This window comes from Rhinopithecus roxellana, chromosome 19 (genome assembly GCF_007565055.1).
Source record: "Rhinopithecus roxellana isolate Shanxi Qingling chromosome 19, ASM756505v1, whole genome shotgun sequence".
Taxonomy (NCBI): domain Eukaryota; kingdom Metazoa; phylum Chordata; class Mammalia; order Primates; family Cercopithecidae; genus Rhinopithecus; species Rhinopithecus roxellana.
The window spans coordinates 29554481-29570648 of record NC_044567.1 but is presented as its reverse complement, the minus strand read 5'-3'; the positions used below and the strand labels follow the sequence as shown (position 1 = coordinate 29570648).

Here is a 16168-nt window from a genome sequence, read left to right as displayed (position 1 = left end):
AAACCTCCCCTCCCGGATCTGTAGGGCGAAGGCAGGTCGAGGGTAAATATTTCTAGTTACGCAATTTATTCAGTGGTTAACTATTTATTTTGTGGGTACCAGACACCGACCTAATCGGTTTACGTCCTTCCCTTAATTCTCACAATTCTGAATTTGTGTTATTAACCCCTTATTATCTTTGGTCTACCAAGGGCAGCCAAAGAGGCGCAGAGAAGAGTGACAATCTGCCCAGCAAACGGGAGGATCAAAGCCCGGGTCTCTACTTCCCAAGCTGGAGATCTTGGGCTGCCTGCTCCTCCTGCGCGGGGCGAAAAGCCCACCTGGGATCCGAGCGGGCGGCCGCGCCACTCTCTCTCGCAGGCTCCATACGCCCGCCGCTGCCCGCCTGTACCACCTGCAGCGGGCAGCGCCGCCTCCTTGCCGGTCCCGCAGGGCGCGCTGCAGGTGCGCGGGGCGTCCCGAAGCCCCGCCCTAGCGTCCCTGCCCCGCGCCCGGCTCCTCACGCTCGGTGCCCGCGCCCCGCAGCGGCAGCGCACAACGCACCGCCTCCGCCAGAGCCAGGGAAGCGCTCGGGCGAAGAGGAGGAGCCAAGGGTACCGAGCGGGTGGAGTCGGGAGCCAGAGAGCAGTGGAGGCGGATTTCCTGGGCCCGGCCCTCTGGCGCTACCATGGCGTTTGGCAAGAGTCACCGGGATCCCTACGCGACCTCCGTGGGTCACCTCATAGGTAAGAAGGCGCGGGGAGAGACGCCCAGGGAGGCAGGGGACCGTGGGATCCTTTCCTGCTTAATGCATTCTCGGCCTGCAGAGGACGGAGTTAGTCCAACTTGGAGAAAATCCTTCCCCTCCCCCAGCAACTTTCCCAGGGCACCCGCATTCCACCCGGCCCCCTTTCGTCCGTTTCCTTCTTGGCCAACTCTCTCTAGAACCCGCAGTCCTCAAAAATGTACCTTCCTTTCGATGCCTCCTGGGGAGTGGAACCAAACAGGTGAACCGCGGGAGTCAGGCATGGAGTGTTTGGGCCTCCACGAGGAGACACCAGAAACTTCTCGGCCAGGGGAAAGTTATTCCTAAAGGCACACTCTCTAGGGCACGGTATTGTTATGCCCGTTTTACAGATCAGAAGAGGAGGCTCTGGGAGACTAAGTGATGTGACCTTACTGTGAGGGGCAGGTCTCCCCAAACCAGTTCTCAATAGTGCCAAACTTATACAACCTGGATTGCTTTTCTGGGTAAACAAAGAGAATGAAAATGCTTGGCATTGGAGTGAAGAGGAGGGGAACAGAGGAGCCATCTGGGGGCACGGAGGTCTCTTGCAGGCCGCTAGGGACTACACCGGCATCCACCTAAATGATTTCTCTCTCCTCCAAATGTACCTTGCATGATGTATGTAGAAGCCGGTGATTGGACTCTTACCGGCACCAGCTCACTGCTCCTTCTTTTCCCTGATTCCTCCCTTGGGAATTGGGTGTGGCACGAGTGCATATTAATGCCAGGCAAAGTGTGATGATGTCAGGAACTTAGTGGGGTGAGGAAATCGTGAGAACCTAGTAGTTGTAGTAAAGAGGCCGGATTTGGAAAATTTAGATCACAGCTCTACTAACTGCTGTGACACTGAATACACCACTTAAACAGAACCTTAGTTTACACATCCTTATAAAATGGTCAGAGTAGCTACCATTGAGGAGATGCTTTCCCTTAATGGCTATGCTTTGTTGGATATTAGAATGAACCCTGAACAGAAATGGGTTCAGACTGTATCTTCATAGGCAAAAGAAACTTCAGCAATTCATCTACTTAATTTTTTAATTCTGTAAACATGGACTAACTGTCAGCTATGTGTCTGGACCTGGATCAGGCACTGGTGAGGCCAAGGTGAGACGTGATCTCAAACCTGAGGGAACTCACTTTCTTGTAGGGAAGATCCGCACAGTTTTGTGCGCACCTTTGCAATGCAAGAAAATGCAAAACACACAAAACTTACCAGAAGGGAGAAATGGATTCTACTGTGGCTTCTAAGGGTGAATGGGAGTTTTCTAGGAAGATAAGCTTTGTCCGTTTGATGTCAAATTCAAGTTTCGTTTTTTGCTTTTTTTTTTTTTTTTTTTGAGTGTCGCTCTGTCACCCAGGCTGGAGTGCAGTAGCTCTCGACTCACTGCTACCTCCGCCTCCCGGATTCAAACAATTCTCCTTTCTCAGCCTCCGGAGTAGCTGGGACTACAGGCGCACGTCACCACGCCCAGCTAATTTTTGTATTTTTAGTAGAGATGGAGTTTCACCATACTGACCAGGCTGGTCTCGACCTCCTGACCTCAGGTGATCCACCCGCCTCGGCCTCCCAAAGTGATTGGGATTACAGGCGTGAGCCACCGCACCCGGCCTTAAGTGGTTCTTTTCCTTGATTGAAAGCAAGCTAAATTTTGGGGTTCCCCGAAACAAGTCCTTATTCTTTCTTTCCCTTCTCTATCCTTTTTGTTTTTTTCTCCACTTCCCCCAGAACCCCGTGTTTTCATTCTTAGGGATCTTGTCCTTCTCTTAGGAAGATGTTAGCGCATTCATATTGAGTGTTCCATTACCCTTTCCAGGTAACATCTTGTATTGCCTGATTATCTAATGATAGGGTTCCAAGTGCAGAAGCATTCTGGTCAGCCTGGTGCAGCTGTGGTTAGTTTCGATGCTTATTATTATTAGTTTGAATAGTTACTCAATGCCAGTTTGAAATAATTAAGGCTGATAGTAAAAGTGTATGCAATGGAAGTTTTTACATAGTCGAGATAAGCAGTGTCTTTGCAAGTATTGGTTGAAGTTATAATAATTGGTAAAATTAGAAGGAATCGTGAGATTAAGATGATAGGAGAATAAATATATTACTTTTATTTGGAGTTGTGCCAATATTTGGCTCCTAAGACCAGCGGATTACTTCTCGCCTGTAAAAATTCTTTCCTCCTGTCCCCCCAGAGAATAAATTGTTTTTAAAAACAAACAGTGAGACCAAACAACCTAGATTTGAATGCCAATTCTACTTCATACTGACTGTATGACTTTGGTAATTTCCTAACCTCTCTGAACTTCTGTCTCATCTCTAACAGTGGGTTAAATGAGATTGCATATGACAAAATACGTAGCACTATGCAGTTCACCTTGTAGGTAGCTGCTCACTAAGCCCTAGTTCCCTTCTTTGAAAGCCAGGCAGGTGGAGATTTAGCTGGCCTGTCCTGGGCCTGTGGCCAGGTGTTGTGCTTGCAGTCTTTATTAATAGATCACTCATTACTGTTGCTGCAACAGCACTCCGAACTTGGGTTCTGATTGATTCCTGAATTACTGAGAACTGTTCCAAAAAAAATCACTTTGCCCTTTGGCAATATACACTTAATGACACTTGCTAGTGCAGCCTAGGCAGATTATTTCAGGAATACCAGACATTTTTTATTCTGTCGTAGCTCAGACTCAACAGCTTTTTCTTGGCAGAAAAGGCTACATTTGCTGGAGTTCAGACTGAAGATTGGGGCCAGTTCATGCACATCTGTGACATAATTAACACTACCCAGGATGGGTGAGTACAGCATAGTTTCCCTGTATTTGCCTCTGATAAGAAGCATCAGAACTACAGCACGTTTTCTCTTGCAAATGTTTCAGTTTTGTTGTTGAAAGAGTGTTTTCGTCATTCATTAAGTGCCCTCTACCTTTTGAAGACTTGTCAGATTGAAATATTGGGGCAGCTGCTTGCTTCAACATGCGGAGTGTCTATAAATCCACTATCATTTTTCTCCTCTTGGCAGTTTCTTTAACAAATTTTGTCACTGTGAAGCTCAAATTCCTTCTTTTTAAAAGATTGAAAAAGGCCAGGCGTGGTGGCTTACGCCTGTAATCCCAGCACTTTGGGAGGCCGAGGCGGGTGGATCACGAGGTCAGGAGATCGAGACCATCCTGACTAACACGGTGAAACCTCGTCTCTACTAAAAATACAAAAAATTAGCCGCGTGTGGTAGCGGGCGCCTGTAGTCCCAGCTACTTGGGAGGCTGAGGCAGGAGAATGGCGTAAACCCGGGAGGCGGAGCTTGCAGTGAGCCGAGCTTGCACCACTGTACTCTAGCCTGGGCGACAGAGCGAGACTCTGTCTCAAAAGAAAAAAAAAAGATAGAAAAAGAGAGATTGTTTCCTTCTTTAAGAGTATCTCCAGCTCCCATTGCCAGTATTTGATGAAACCGTCAAATATTATCAAGAAGCTGGTTGACTCCTGGTGGTGACCTATTTCTGCGCAATTGTCTTTAGTAAGCAGGAAACAATCTAGCAGTCTTTTTTCCTCCCTGTCACAGGACAATTTTTTTCCTTCTGAATGTCAACTCACCCATGTTTAGCTGTATTCTTATAGCATGTGCTATCTTTTGCCCTTAAACTTCTTAAACTTTAGAGAATCGAAGTTATAAGAAAAAAGTCATTAAGAAGAACGAACTGGTTTGCATGTAGTCAGTTACAAGTTATTCTTAGGAATACAATTCTGGTAATTTTCCTGTGCATATTAAAGTGATAACTGACAGTAAAAGAGATTTAGTCTAGCTTATGTTGATAAAGAAAACATCAAAATTGTTTATTATAAATAAATGGAAAGTACTTATGGTTAATACTTTTTTTTTTTTTTTTTTTTTTTTTTTTGAGGTGGAGTCTTGCTCTGTTGCCCAGGCTGGAGAGCAGTGGCACAATCTCAGCTCACTGCAAGCTCCGCCTCCCATGTTCACGCCATTCTCCTGCCTCAGTCTCCCGAGTAGCTGGGACTACAGGTGCCCGCCACCTCGCCTGGCTAGTTTTTCGTATTTTTTAGTAGAGACGGGGTTTCACTGTGTTAGCCAGGATGGTCTCGATCTCCTGACCTCGTGATCCGCCCGTCTCAGCCTCCCAAAGTGCTGGGATTACATGCTGGTTAGTACTTTTAAGTGTGTATGGTATTTTTCCTATAATTCTATTTACCACGTTTAGTTCCTCTGGGAACATTTTCATTGATAATATCAATTCATTGATAATACAAAAAGAGAATCTTAAATTTGGACCCTTATAAACAGTTCTTTGTAATGTAAAATTGTGGCGTATTGGCAGCTGACCTAGTTTGTTGTAATTCCTCTTACATCCCCTTGTCTGTAGGGTGCTCAGGAAATACTAATAGTTTTAATAAACATTCGTTGTTTCAGAAGTTGCATTTTCTATAAGTTGGTTCTGTGCATTGATAGAGGGATACAGGAATGAGCACATTTCATGGGTGGTGCTTTCTAGGTAATAGACTTGTACAAAAATACTTTGATTCTCATAAGGGGATAGGTGGTATTGTCTGTATGTGTGAAGAAATTTAGGTTCAAGAGGTTAAGTCATTCGTGTAGAGTCCCACAGTAGAACCAAGGTCTTGGTTTTCTCCTTAGCCATTCCTCTCTCCAAATGCATGTTGCTTTTCAGAGAGACTGCTTGTTTTCAGCAATGCCTAAATTGGTGATTTCAGTGTATTTATTACCATAGGCCAAAAGATGCAGTGAAAGCTTTGAAGAAAAGGATTTCCAAAAACTACAATCATAAAGAAATCCAACTTACCTTGTCAGTAAGTACTTTAATTTTATAATTAAGACTCAATTTCTCAAGCTATAGTTACATTTTTAATCCTGGGTAAAAAATAAGAAGCAAGTATTCTGAGAAAACTAATGGGTTAGCTAATAGATTACCTAAGAGTTGTGTACAGTATGAGTTAAAACTCTTCATTTATGAGAATTGCAGAATAAAGAAAGTTTAGTTTTTTGTAATAGCATTTAATTTCACGGGAAGAGCTTGTTGCTGAAAAATCAATTGTTCTTGGTCAGAAGATAGGAATTAGTGGTTAACATGTATCATACATGGTGAACTGATCAAGAACTTTGTGTATTGGCTGGGTGTGATGGCTCATGCCTGTAATCCCAGCATCGAGGTGGGATGATTGCTTGAGCCCAGGAGTTTGACAATAGCCTGGGCAAGATGGTGAGACCCTGTCTCTACAAAATATTTAAAAATTAGCCAGACATGGTAGCCTGCATCTGTAGCCCCAAGCCACTTAGGAGGCTGAGGCAGGACAATCACTTGAACCCAGGAATTCAAGATGGCAATGAGCTATGATCATGCCCCTGTACCTCAGCCTGAGTGACAAAGAGAGACCTCAACTCTTAAAAAAAAAAAAAAAAGTTTGTGTCTGGGCACGGTGGCTCACGCCTGTAATCCTAGCACTTTGGGAGGCCGAGGCAGGTGGATCCCCTGAGGTTAGAAGTTTGAGACCAGCCTGACCAATATGGTGAAACCCCGTCTCTACTAAAAATACAAAAAGTAGCCGGGCGTGGTGGCGTGTGCCTGTAGTCCCAGCAACTCGGGAGGCTGAGACAGGAGAATTGCTTGAACCCAGGAGGTGGAGGTTGCAGTGAGTCAAGATCACACCACTGCCCTCCAGCTTGAGCAACAGAGCAAGACTCCTTCTTAAAAAAAGAAAAAAAAAAAAGAAAAAAGTTTGTGCATGTATTAATTAACCATAATTTAAGATGAGGAGAATTGAACTTTTGAAAAATACCTCCCTGTTAGCTTTCTACCTCACTTGAACAGCTTTGTGGAATCCTGAGATGCTCTCAGCTCATTAAATTCCAACCGAGTTCTGCTGCCTGGCATGATTTGGAGAATGTTCTATGTTGGTTTAAGCAATTCTCCTGTGTGTTGTATTGTCTGTTATTTAAGTGTGGACTCTTATTTGACGTGTTCCCATTTTCCCACCATCCTTGGCCATATGACCTCTTCAGTCACGTTGGTGAGTTGTCCTTTTTACTTTAGTATGTGTTGCAAGCCCTGCCTGCTGCCTGAGAGTGAGCTGTGTAGCTTTCTGATTTATTCTGCACGCCTTTGTTTATCTCAGCCCAGCCCAAGACTGTGCATGGTCACGGCACTAATCAGCCAGCATCACACTGCCTTAGGAGCATTAGTCTTTATCAAGAGGACTTTGGGGCATATGTGAGCATAGCTCCTGGTTTCTAGTTACATGTAGAAGAAAATGGACATCTTGCATAGGCTCACTGAATGAGCAGAAATGCAATGAACAGTCTTCATGATTTGATCATTAAAGAAACCCTTCACGTTGGGATCTGAATACAGTTTTAGAGGCATTTTCCCCCTTCACTTTTTTTTTTTTTTTTTGACCTCTCACCTATCCTTAACTCTTGAAGGTCACAGAATGGAGGAGATTGTGGAGAGAGGAGTGAGGCACTTCTGGAGAAATCCCGGAATGATGGGTCACTGATAGAAATGCCTGGCACCTGAGCAATGTTCTTGACAACCCTGTGAAGTAGTTCTATTATTAACTCCATTTCACAGATGAAGAAATTGATTTATTTCCAAAATGAAAATAGCTGTTACATAGCACAGGCAAGATTTGATCCCAGTCCTCAGATTCTAAATTCCATGCCCTTGCCTCATACCTCTTTGTTTCTCAGAACGAATCAAGCCTCTTAAAAGAGCAGGCTACTGTGTTTCCTTTGTATCTTTAGTTTCTTCCTGTGTAGTACAGGGCCAGGTATATCAGATGTTGACTGGATTAATGATTAAGCACCACACCCTCATACACACACCTAATCCCATCTCTCCTAGTATCTGGGAAGACTCAAGGGCTAATGGAAGGTACTGTAGAACCAAAGTAGAAAGATGGGTAGATGTACCCTTTTTCTTGGATTTTCTTTAAATAGGCCTTTGACTCTTCATATCTTCATGTGGATTTCCCCAAGCTGTGTATTTAATGGTCCAGTCACCTCACCTCAGACTACTCCCTGCCTTGCAGAGGTGTGCTTAGGGCCTCAAAACTGACTTTAATATTCACGTAAGCCATTCACGTGGTATATCTGGGATATCTCAAGGGTGCCAAAGGTTAGGAGAATTGAGTAAGGAAGAGAAGGGCAGAAGACTAATTTATGCCCCCTTCAATATTTCAGCATGGGGTGGTATTAGTTTTGCTTTTTACAGGTGTTCACCATTCATAACAGTTTGCTGCTTTCTGCATTGTGCCCAAGCCTACTTGATGTGTCAGTGGTTGCTTCTTAATCCCACCTCCATATCTTCTTCCATCATGGTTCCCTCACTATGATGATGGACCAGGGACCCTCCTTGAGGAAGCTGGGTTATTCCAGAGTGTCGTGCCTCTGGCCCTCTATTTCTCTTTGGGCTTCCACTCTTCCTTCTCATCAGGTAGTCTAATCTCTCAAGCCTGACTACCAGCTCGCTGCCGTTCCCATGATCTCTTCCACCTCAGATCGGTAGCTCCCTTACCTCATGGTTTCTGTCCAATGTGTGAGAACAAGAGAATCTAAAGCCTGTGCCTAAAAACAGGCAAGAGTCAGAAGTCAGAATACACCTTCATCCTTGGGGTCACAGTACATTAAAGTCAGGAAAAACACCTGGCTTTTCCTTGGATTTTCTTTAAATAGGCCTTTAACTCTTCATATCTTCATGCTGATTTCCCCAAGTTGTGTATTTAATGGTCCAGTCACCTCACCTCAGACTACTCCCTGCCTTGCAGAGGTGTGCTTAGGGCCTCAAAACTGACTTTCATATTCACATAAGCCAAATTTAATTATGAGGGGAATTAGTCACAGAAGGAGTCACCCATGTCTGTCAAACGCAATTATAAGTTTACTAGTAAACTCTTTAAAAAGTAATCCCTATATATGACATTTCCATTTTATTAATGTAAAGTGATGAGAGCCTGTCAAATTCAATTATAAATATTCCTTATGTTATCTGTCATGTTGAGTTCTCCATGGACGTGTTAACCTTGATTAGGCTTTAATGGAACTGACTGTACTATGATTTCCTACCATCAGTCAGTAGAGCAGTTTTGTGTTTCAGCAGAATTTTGTTTCCAGGCTTTATTACTCTGAGCCAGGGAGTATTCTCTTCTTGAATGAGTCAATTGTGATAAATCTCAGCAAGAGGCTACTATTAGTGTCAAATGGAAAGTGGTTGAACAGGTTCCTAAGAATCAATTAGTTAATAGGCCTTTGTGGAGCTCCCCCTAAGCAGTGAGCTTCAGGGGTTTCATAAGATGTGTAAAATGTGGTTGAAAAGAATAATGAAGGAAAAGCTTGGTTTATTCTCCTTTGGCAAATTTACCAGTGAAACAAAATATCAGGCTGGGTGCAGTGGCTCATGCCTGTAATGCCAGCACTTTGGGAGGCCGAGGAGGGTGGATCACTTGAGGTCAGGAGTTAGAGACCAGCCTGGGCAACATGGTGAAACCCCGTCTTTACCGAAAATACAAAAATTAGCCAGGCATGGTGGCATGTGCCTGTAATCCCAGCTACTCGGGAGGCTGAGGCAGGAAAATTGCTTGAACCCAGGAAGCGGAGGTTGCAGTGAGCCTAGATTGTGCCACTGCATTCCATCCTGGGTGACAAAGTGAGACTCTATCGAAACAAGACAAAACAAAGCAAAACAAAACCATGTGGTTGTGCCCCCAGGAGCTTGTTGCAATTGGAGGGACTGAGAAGACTGAGGCCTCTAGGTTGGGGTAGTCACCTTGGTGAAGGCACTATTCATGGCCCAGGTGTAGCTCTGATGGCCCTGAAACCTGGTTGTTGTCACTGTGCCTGGTTTGGAAATTTACAGTGAGAAAATCTCTTTTGATTCCAGCCCTCTCTTAAAATACTTAGGTCAGCTAATCATCACATTCAGTCCTGCTAGGAAGTTCTCCGTGGAAGATGATCTAAATAGTTGCCATGTATTGAGGTCCTGCTTTGTGTCACGCTCTTTGTTATGTTTCATTTGGGCCTTTCAACAAGTCTCTAGAGGGAGATATTATGTCCATTTTGCAGATAAGGACACTGAGGCTTAGGATAAGTGATTTGCCCAGCTAAGCCCAAAAGATCAGTGAAGCCTGGAGTCATCCACTTCAGTCTCTCTTTGTTCCTTGGCTCCAGAGTTTTCAATCCCACCTTAGATTATGGATTCTTATTTGTCTTATTTCCAAATATAGGTTATCTGAACACATTTGCACCAAGTTCAATTTCAGAATATGTGAAAACGACATATTTAATTTTAATTTAATTTGCCACAGTAGGTTTTATTACTTATCTGAGTGAGTTGGAGGGTGAAAGAGGTTCTGGTGACATAATAGAGGAGGTGATGTAGAAGTAATTAGTCCTGGCATTCTTGATTCTAATGGGAAAACACAAAAGGCATGACTACTAATCTCCAGATGTTCACATTTTTAGCACTTCATGTTGACTCTTTGATTTTGTGCATGTTCCTCCTGGGAGTGTTACTCATTATCATAAAATCTTGTTGCACCAAAGATAAAAATTAGTTTGTGAGGGCCAGGTGCAGTGGTTCATGCCTGTAATCCCAGCACTTCAGGAGGCTGAGGTGGGTGGATCACCTGAGGCTAGGAGTTCGAGACCAGCCTGGCCAACGTGGCAAAACCCCATCTCTGCTAAAAATACAAACATTAGCTGGGCATGGTGGTGCACACCTGTAATCTCAGCTACTTAGAAGGCTGAGGCATGAGAATCACCTGAACCCAAGAGGCAGAGGTTGCAGTGAGTCGAGATTGCACTACTGCATTCCAGCCTAGATGACAGAGTGAGACCCTGTGTCCAAAAAAAAAAAAAAAAAAAAAAAAAATTGGTTTGTGAATTATTTAGCAAGAAATACGCCTAGGGAGAATGAGACTTGGAGCCTATGTATTTGCCTAAGACTGTACAACTAGTTAGGTGAAATATTTCTGTAAACTCACACTGAGCTAGAGGCACATTTCCTTTCAGCATTTCACCCATTAAAAACTCATTATACTCATTATAATAATCCATCAAGCTAAATGGCATGTTATTCAACTTTCCAACTTTGTCTTAACCTGCAGTAGTATAGATTCATCTTAGTATGTTTTGGATTTTGCTTTTATTTTCCTTTGCCTTAAAGGTTTTCGCTGTATTTCACACAGCTACACGTGCTCACCTTCTGTGTTTTCTGATTACTTTCTTGGTCACAGTGCTTTAAAACTATAGCGTTCATACCTGCTGCCACTTTATGTATTTCCACTAAAGAGAGACTAAAAATACAAAGACAAAGCATGGCATGAAGTCCATTTTTAGGGCTTCTGTTCTGCAGAGATGATTATCCTGGTCATGTTATGGTTTCCACGACCTTTCTAATTTGAGGTGGTAGCATGGAAACTAAAGATTTAATTTTGTTTTTAGATTACTTTTAGAAATCGACTTTCTGCATGCAGTTCTTCAGTATTGGCTCATTCTTTCTTAGTCAAGTTTCTGCTCATGTTGCTTTATTGCAAATGTGTTTTGCAAGGGAACTGATGTTCCTTAGTGCATATTCTTAACTGTATAACACCCCATCCTCCAGGAAACTTTTCTTTTGACTTTACCAAAGGGGTGCCTTATGTACTCCTGATTTTGTGCTTCATTTTCTGTCAGTTACTCTTTGATTGCCTTCCTTGGCCCGTGTAATAGGTGAACCCTAGTGTTTCAGCCCTTCCTCCTCTCTTCTCATTGTAGGCAGCCTTGATAACTCACTTTTGGTCCTTCACTCTCTTGGACTATAGCTGTGTGTGTCCAGCTCACTGCTAAACACCTACTTAAATGTCCCTTATCTTTTGAACTCAAAATATCTAAATTTCAGCCCATCATTTTTACCCCTAGACCAGCCATACCACCCCCTCTTCCAAATTTCCATCACAGGGGTCCTCATGCAGAATGAGAGTCACTTAACTTTCAGTCATCTTCATTTTTTGACCAGCACTGTCATTCAAAGTTCTTCCTTCATAATTCTGTCATGACTCCTTTTCTTGTACCCACATCATCTTAGTTTAGGCCTTTTGTATATCATGCCTGAACTAGTGGGTTGCTAGTGGATCTTTCTGTCATTCCAGGTTTCTTCTCCTTCCACTTGCCTTTGCAGAGTGCTGCCTGACAACCTATCCAGAATATTACTTTGCACACATTAAGCTTTTCCTCAATTTCAGGGTAAAGGTGTGATGGTGATGAACTAACAGAGACCCTCCGTAACTTCTTAGTGCCTTCAAGATAATATCCATACCCTTTGCACTGCCACACAAACTTCTCTACAACCTGGACAGACTTTATCTACCCTATCTTTCCAGTGTCCCCAATTTACCTTTATCAAGATGCCTCTGCTAGAGACAGACCAGAGTACTTATCTCCCCCTTCATAACTTACCCACTTTTCCACATGGATATATTTTTCATACATTTTCTCTGTCTGGAATATAGCTCTATACTCATTTTTACTGCTCTTAGCCATTTTGCAAAGCCCAGCTTCCAATTAGCCTTTTCCAAAAGTCTTGTAAGATCACCTAGCCCTAAATAATCACTCTTGCCTATAAGGACCTATAGCTAGGGTGACTGTGTAATTCATCATCCAAACCAGGACATTTCTGAAAGCAAAAGGGTGTGTCATCATTAATAAACAGGACATTGGGAATATACCTGTGCTACCCTGGGTAAACTGGGACAGATATTATTCCATCTGTAGCTCATATGTTTGGCCTGCACGTCCCTTCAGCATTTAGCATTTAGTACTCTGCATTGCTGTTAATTCCCTTTTGGATGTGCTGGGACTCCTCGATGAGTCTGTCCTCTAGACTGTTACATTATGCTCATACTTCCACATATCCCCAGAACCTAACATTTTGCCATATATTTTAGTAGATACTAAACTGTGTTTGTTAATTAGTATGCTGGTGGAAATTATTATTTAGCACTTTTTCCCTTACATTTTTAGGAGGTGGTTTTGCCAGATAAATATAATGTTTAATTTATTTTTCTAATTTAGCTTATTGACATGTGCGTGCAGAACTGTGGCCCAAGTTTCCAGTCTCTGATTGTGAAGAAGGAATTTGTTAAAGAGAATTTAGTTAAGCTACTGAATCCTAGATACAACTTGCCATTAGACATTCAGAATAGAATCTTGAATTTCATTAAGGTAAGTCTGTTGTATACCTCATGGGATGGTAAATTTCTAAGATTAGGGATTTCACAGCGTACCTCCTGATAGTTTCGCTTATCTTTTATATGTCCTGGATTGAGCCAGAAAAGCATTTTTACAATTTTTAGTTTCTGTGTAATAATAAGTTTTTGGCATTGGATGGTACTCTTTTTCTGAAGATTTGTAGTCATTTCCCTACTTTCCTCTCAGTTTCTATTTTATCTGTGTAAAATAGGAAAGACAATGATGTGTATGTTCATTTTGCAGGTTGGGAAACTGTTCCAGCTAACTGACTAGTTCAAGGTTACTTGGAAAAAGAGCTACTGATGTTGTTTTGGAATCTGTTAATTTTGGATTCAGAGCAACAAAAAACAATTGATAGTATATATCCTAGGGTTTCTTCAAGATTTTGAGGCATGGAAGTCTGATTTAAAATATTTTGGGCCAGGCGCAGTGGCTCATGCCTGTAATCCCAGCACTTTGGGAGGCCGAGGCAGGTGGATCACGAGGTCAGGAGATCGAGACCATCCTGGCTAACACAGTGAAACCCCGTCTCTACTAAAAATACAAAAAAAAAAAAAAAATTAGCCGGGTGTGGTGGCGGGCGCCTGTAGTCCCAGCTACTTGGGAGGCTGAGGCAGGAGAATGGCGTGGACCCAGGAGGTGGAGCTTGCAGTGAGCTGAGATCGCGCCACTGCACTGCAGCCTGGGCGACAGAGCAAGACTCCGTCTCAAAAAAAATAAATAATAAAAATAAAATAAAATATTTTATATTTTCCTAGCCTTGGAAAATGAGCATTTTGCCCATGGCATTCAAAAGTAGCTTTCTCTTTCTGAGTGGGGTACATAATTATTGATCTCTCATTTTCTATCAGGAGCTTAAGAATTGTGTTTTCAGCTGGGCGCGGTGGCTCACGCCTGTAATCCCAGCACTTTGGGAGGCCGAAGTGGGCGGATCACAAGGTCAGGAGTTCGAGACCAGCCTAGCCAACATAGTGAAACCCCGTCTCTACTAAAAAATACAGAAAATAAGGCAGGCGTGTTGGTGGGCACCTGTAATTCCCAGATACTCGGGAGGCTGAGGCAGGAGAATCGCTTGAACCCGGGAGGTGGAGATTGCAGTGAGCTGAGATTGTGCCATTGCACTCCAGCCCAGGCAATAGTGTAAAAAAAAAAAAAAAAAAAGAAGAATCGTGTTTTGGTTTTGTTGCTGTTTTAACTCTGGAACTTTTTCATCTCTTGAATTCAGACTTGGTCACAGGGTTTCCCAGGAGGTGTAGATGTAAGCGAAGTCAAAGAAATATACCTCGACCTGCTTAAGAAAGGCGTTCAGTTTCCTCCCTCAGAAGCAGAGGCTGAAACAGCAAGACAAGAGGTAGGAGGCCATTCTTTGACCCATGGAGAGTATAGTAGTATATCACTTGGGTCTTTTTTCATTGCAGGAGACAACCCTAAATCCACTTAAGCTTAAGGAAAAAGATGAATTTATTAGAAGGATATTGCAATATCTCATAGAATAACCGAGACTTGGGATTTTGCTACTTAAAGTGTGAAAGTTTGTTTGACTTGCTCCACCCTAGACTAATCAGAACCTCCCTTTTTACAAGATTTCCATGTGTTTTCTCTGCACATTTATGTTGAGAAGCACTGGCCTAGAGCCTTGAGCTTTCACCTCGCCACCCAAGGTTGGAGATGTGGCATTGACCCAAGGAGGGTCATTGATGGAGAAGGAGATGCCTTGTCAGCTGTGGCTTAAAAAGACTTGACATGAATTGAGCTATCATTTGTTATTAACAGTCCAAAGAGAAGGCATCAGTAATCTCACATGGCAGTTTATCACTTAAACCCTTGGTAAAAAAAAAAAAAAAAAAAAAAAAAGGCATTTTATTAAATTTTAAATGATAATTCTAATAGCCACCTTTTGTTGAATACATGCTTTATTATGGGCGTCTCATTTGCTTAGCATTCTTCACAAAATGCTGGACGGGTTGTGTAGTTGATGATTTACTCCGGGCAGATACCCTGTACACAGGACTTTGAGAGTACTTGAGTTAGCTGAATGGAAAAAACTTGGCGTTGGGTGGCTATGTTAATTCACATAATAATATTACCATATTTTATACTCATAGACTGCTCAAATCTCATCATATCCTCCAACATCTGTCCCTACTGCACCAGCTCTTTCTTCTGTAATTGCTCCAAAGAACTCGACTATTACATTGGTCCCAGAACAGGTAACAACAGCAATCACTGTATTTATTGATGTGTTTTCCTGATTTGTAAGCACCTTATATACAGTTTGTCCTTTCTGGTTAACAACATGGAGATGTAGGTACATTTATTTTACAGAGGAAGAGACTGAGGCTTAGTCATACTATGTGACTTATAGTTCAGTTCCAAGAAGGATTAATCCCATTGGTTCTGTCTACTTTCAAAGCCCAACTTTGTAAGAGTTGTGCTTGCCTAGTGGCTTTCATGGCTTTGTGGAGCCTTGACTGTGGACTGGATCTAGTGTCCATCAGCTAATTCCTGTTACTTCTGGTAGGACTGTCACATATTTCAGAGAGTTTTATAAATGGTAGTCTTATTACTTGTATTTATTATGCCAACTGAATTGTATTTACTTCTTTGTGTATATCAGTTTGTCCAAGGTACAGACAAGCAATTATTATTATTATTATTATTATTATTTTTTTTTTTTTTTTTTTTTTTTTTTGAGACGGAGTCTCACTCTGTCACCCAAGCTGGAGTGCACTGGCCAGATCTCAGCTCACTGCAAGCTCCGCCTCCCGAGTTCACGCCATTCTCCTGCCTCAGCCTCCCGAGTAGCTGGGACTACAGGTGCCCGCCACCTCGCCCGGCTAGTTTTTTGTATTTTTTTTTTTTAGTAGAGATGGGGTTTCACCATATTAGCCAGGATGGTCTCGATCTCCTGACCTTGTGATCCGCCCACCTCGGCCTCCCAAAGTGCTGGGATTACAGGCTTCAGATAAGCAATTATTGTATGAAGCCCATTTCCGTTCCGCTGTAAAGGAACTATAATTGAAGACTTTGTGTTATTATTTTTTTCTTATATAAAAATTCATGTGACTAATTCCTCTTAGAATTTAATACAGGAAAAAGTGTTTCTTTATTCTTTCTTCTTTAATACCATGAGAACTAGATAACCCTCATTTGTTTT

General features: G+C 42.6%; 1 protein-coding gene across 12 annotated transcripts in view; it reads left to right on the top strand.

The window, feature by feature from the left end:
* The first annotated feature begins 494 nt into the window (after positions 1 to 494).
* TOM1L1 (target of myb1 like 1 membrane trafficking protein) overlaps positions 495 to 16168 on the top strand; it is a 59655-nt gene continuing 43981 nt past the window's right edge. For 4 of the 12 annotated variants that reach the window (XM_030922857.1, XM_030922855.1, XM_010357432.2 and 1 more), the window contains exons 1-6: positions 505 to 725; positions 3467 to 3551; positions 5501 to 5579; positions 12835 to 12984; positions 14237 to 14362; positions 15117 to 15221. In XM_030922857.1, the coding sequence (XP_030778717.1) occupies positions 668 to 725; positions 3467 to 3551; positions 5501 to 5579; positions 12835 to 12984; positions 14237 to 14362; positions 15117 to 15221 (603 nt within the window). In that variant the 5' untranslated portion in view covers positions 505 to 667. Of the gene's footprint in view, positions 726 to 3466; positions 3552 to 5500; positions 5580 to 6789; positions 6798 to 12834; positions 12985 to 14236; positions 14363 to 15116; positions 15222 to 16168 lie in introns of all 12 variants that reach the window. The other 8 variants (XM_030922860.1, XM_010357434.2, XM_030922866.1 and 5 more) reach the window with 7 other exon arrangements.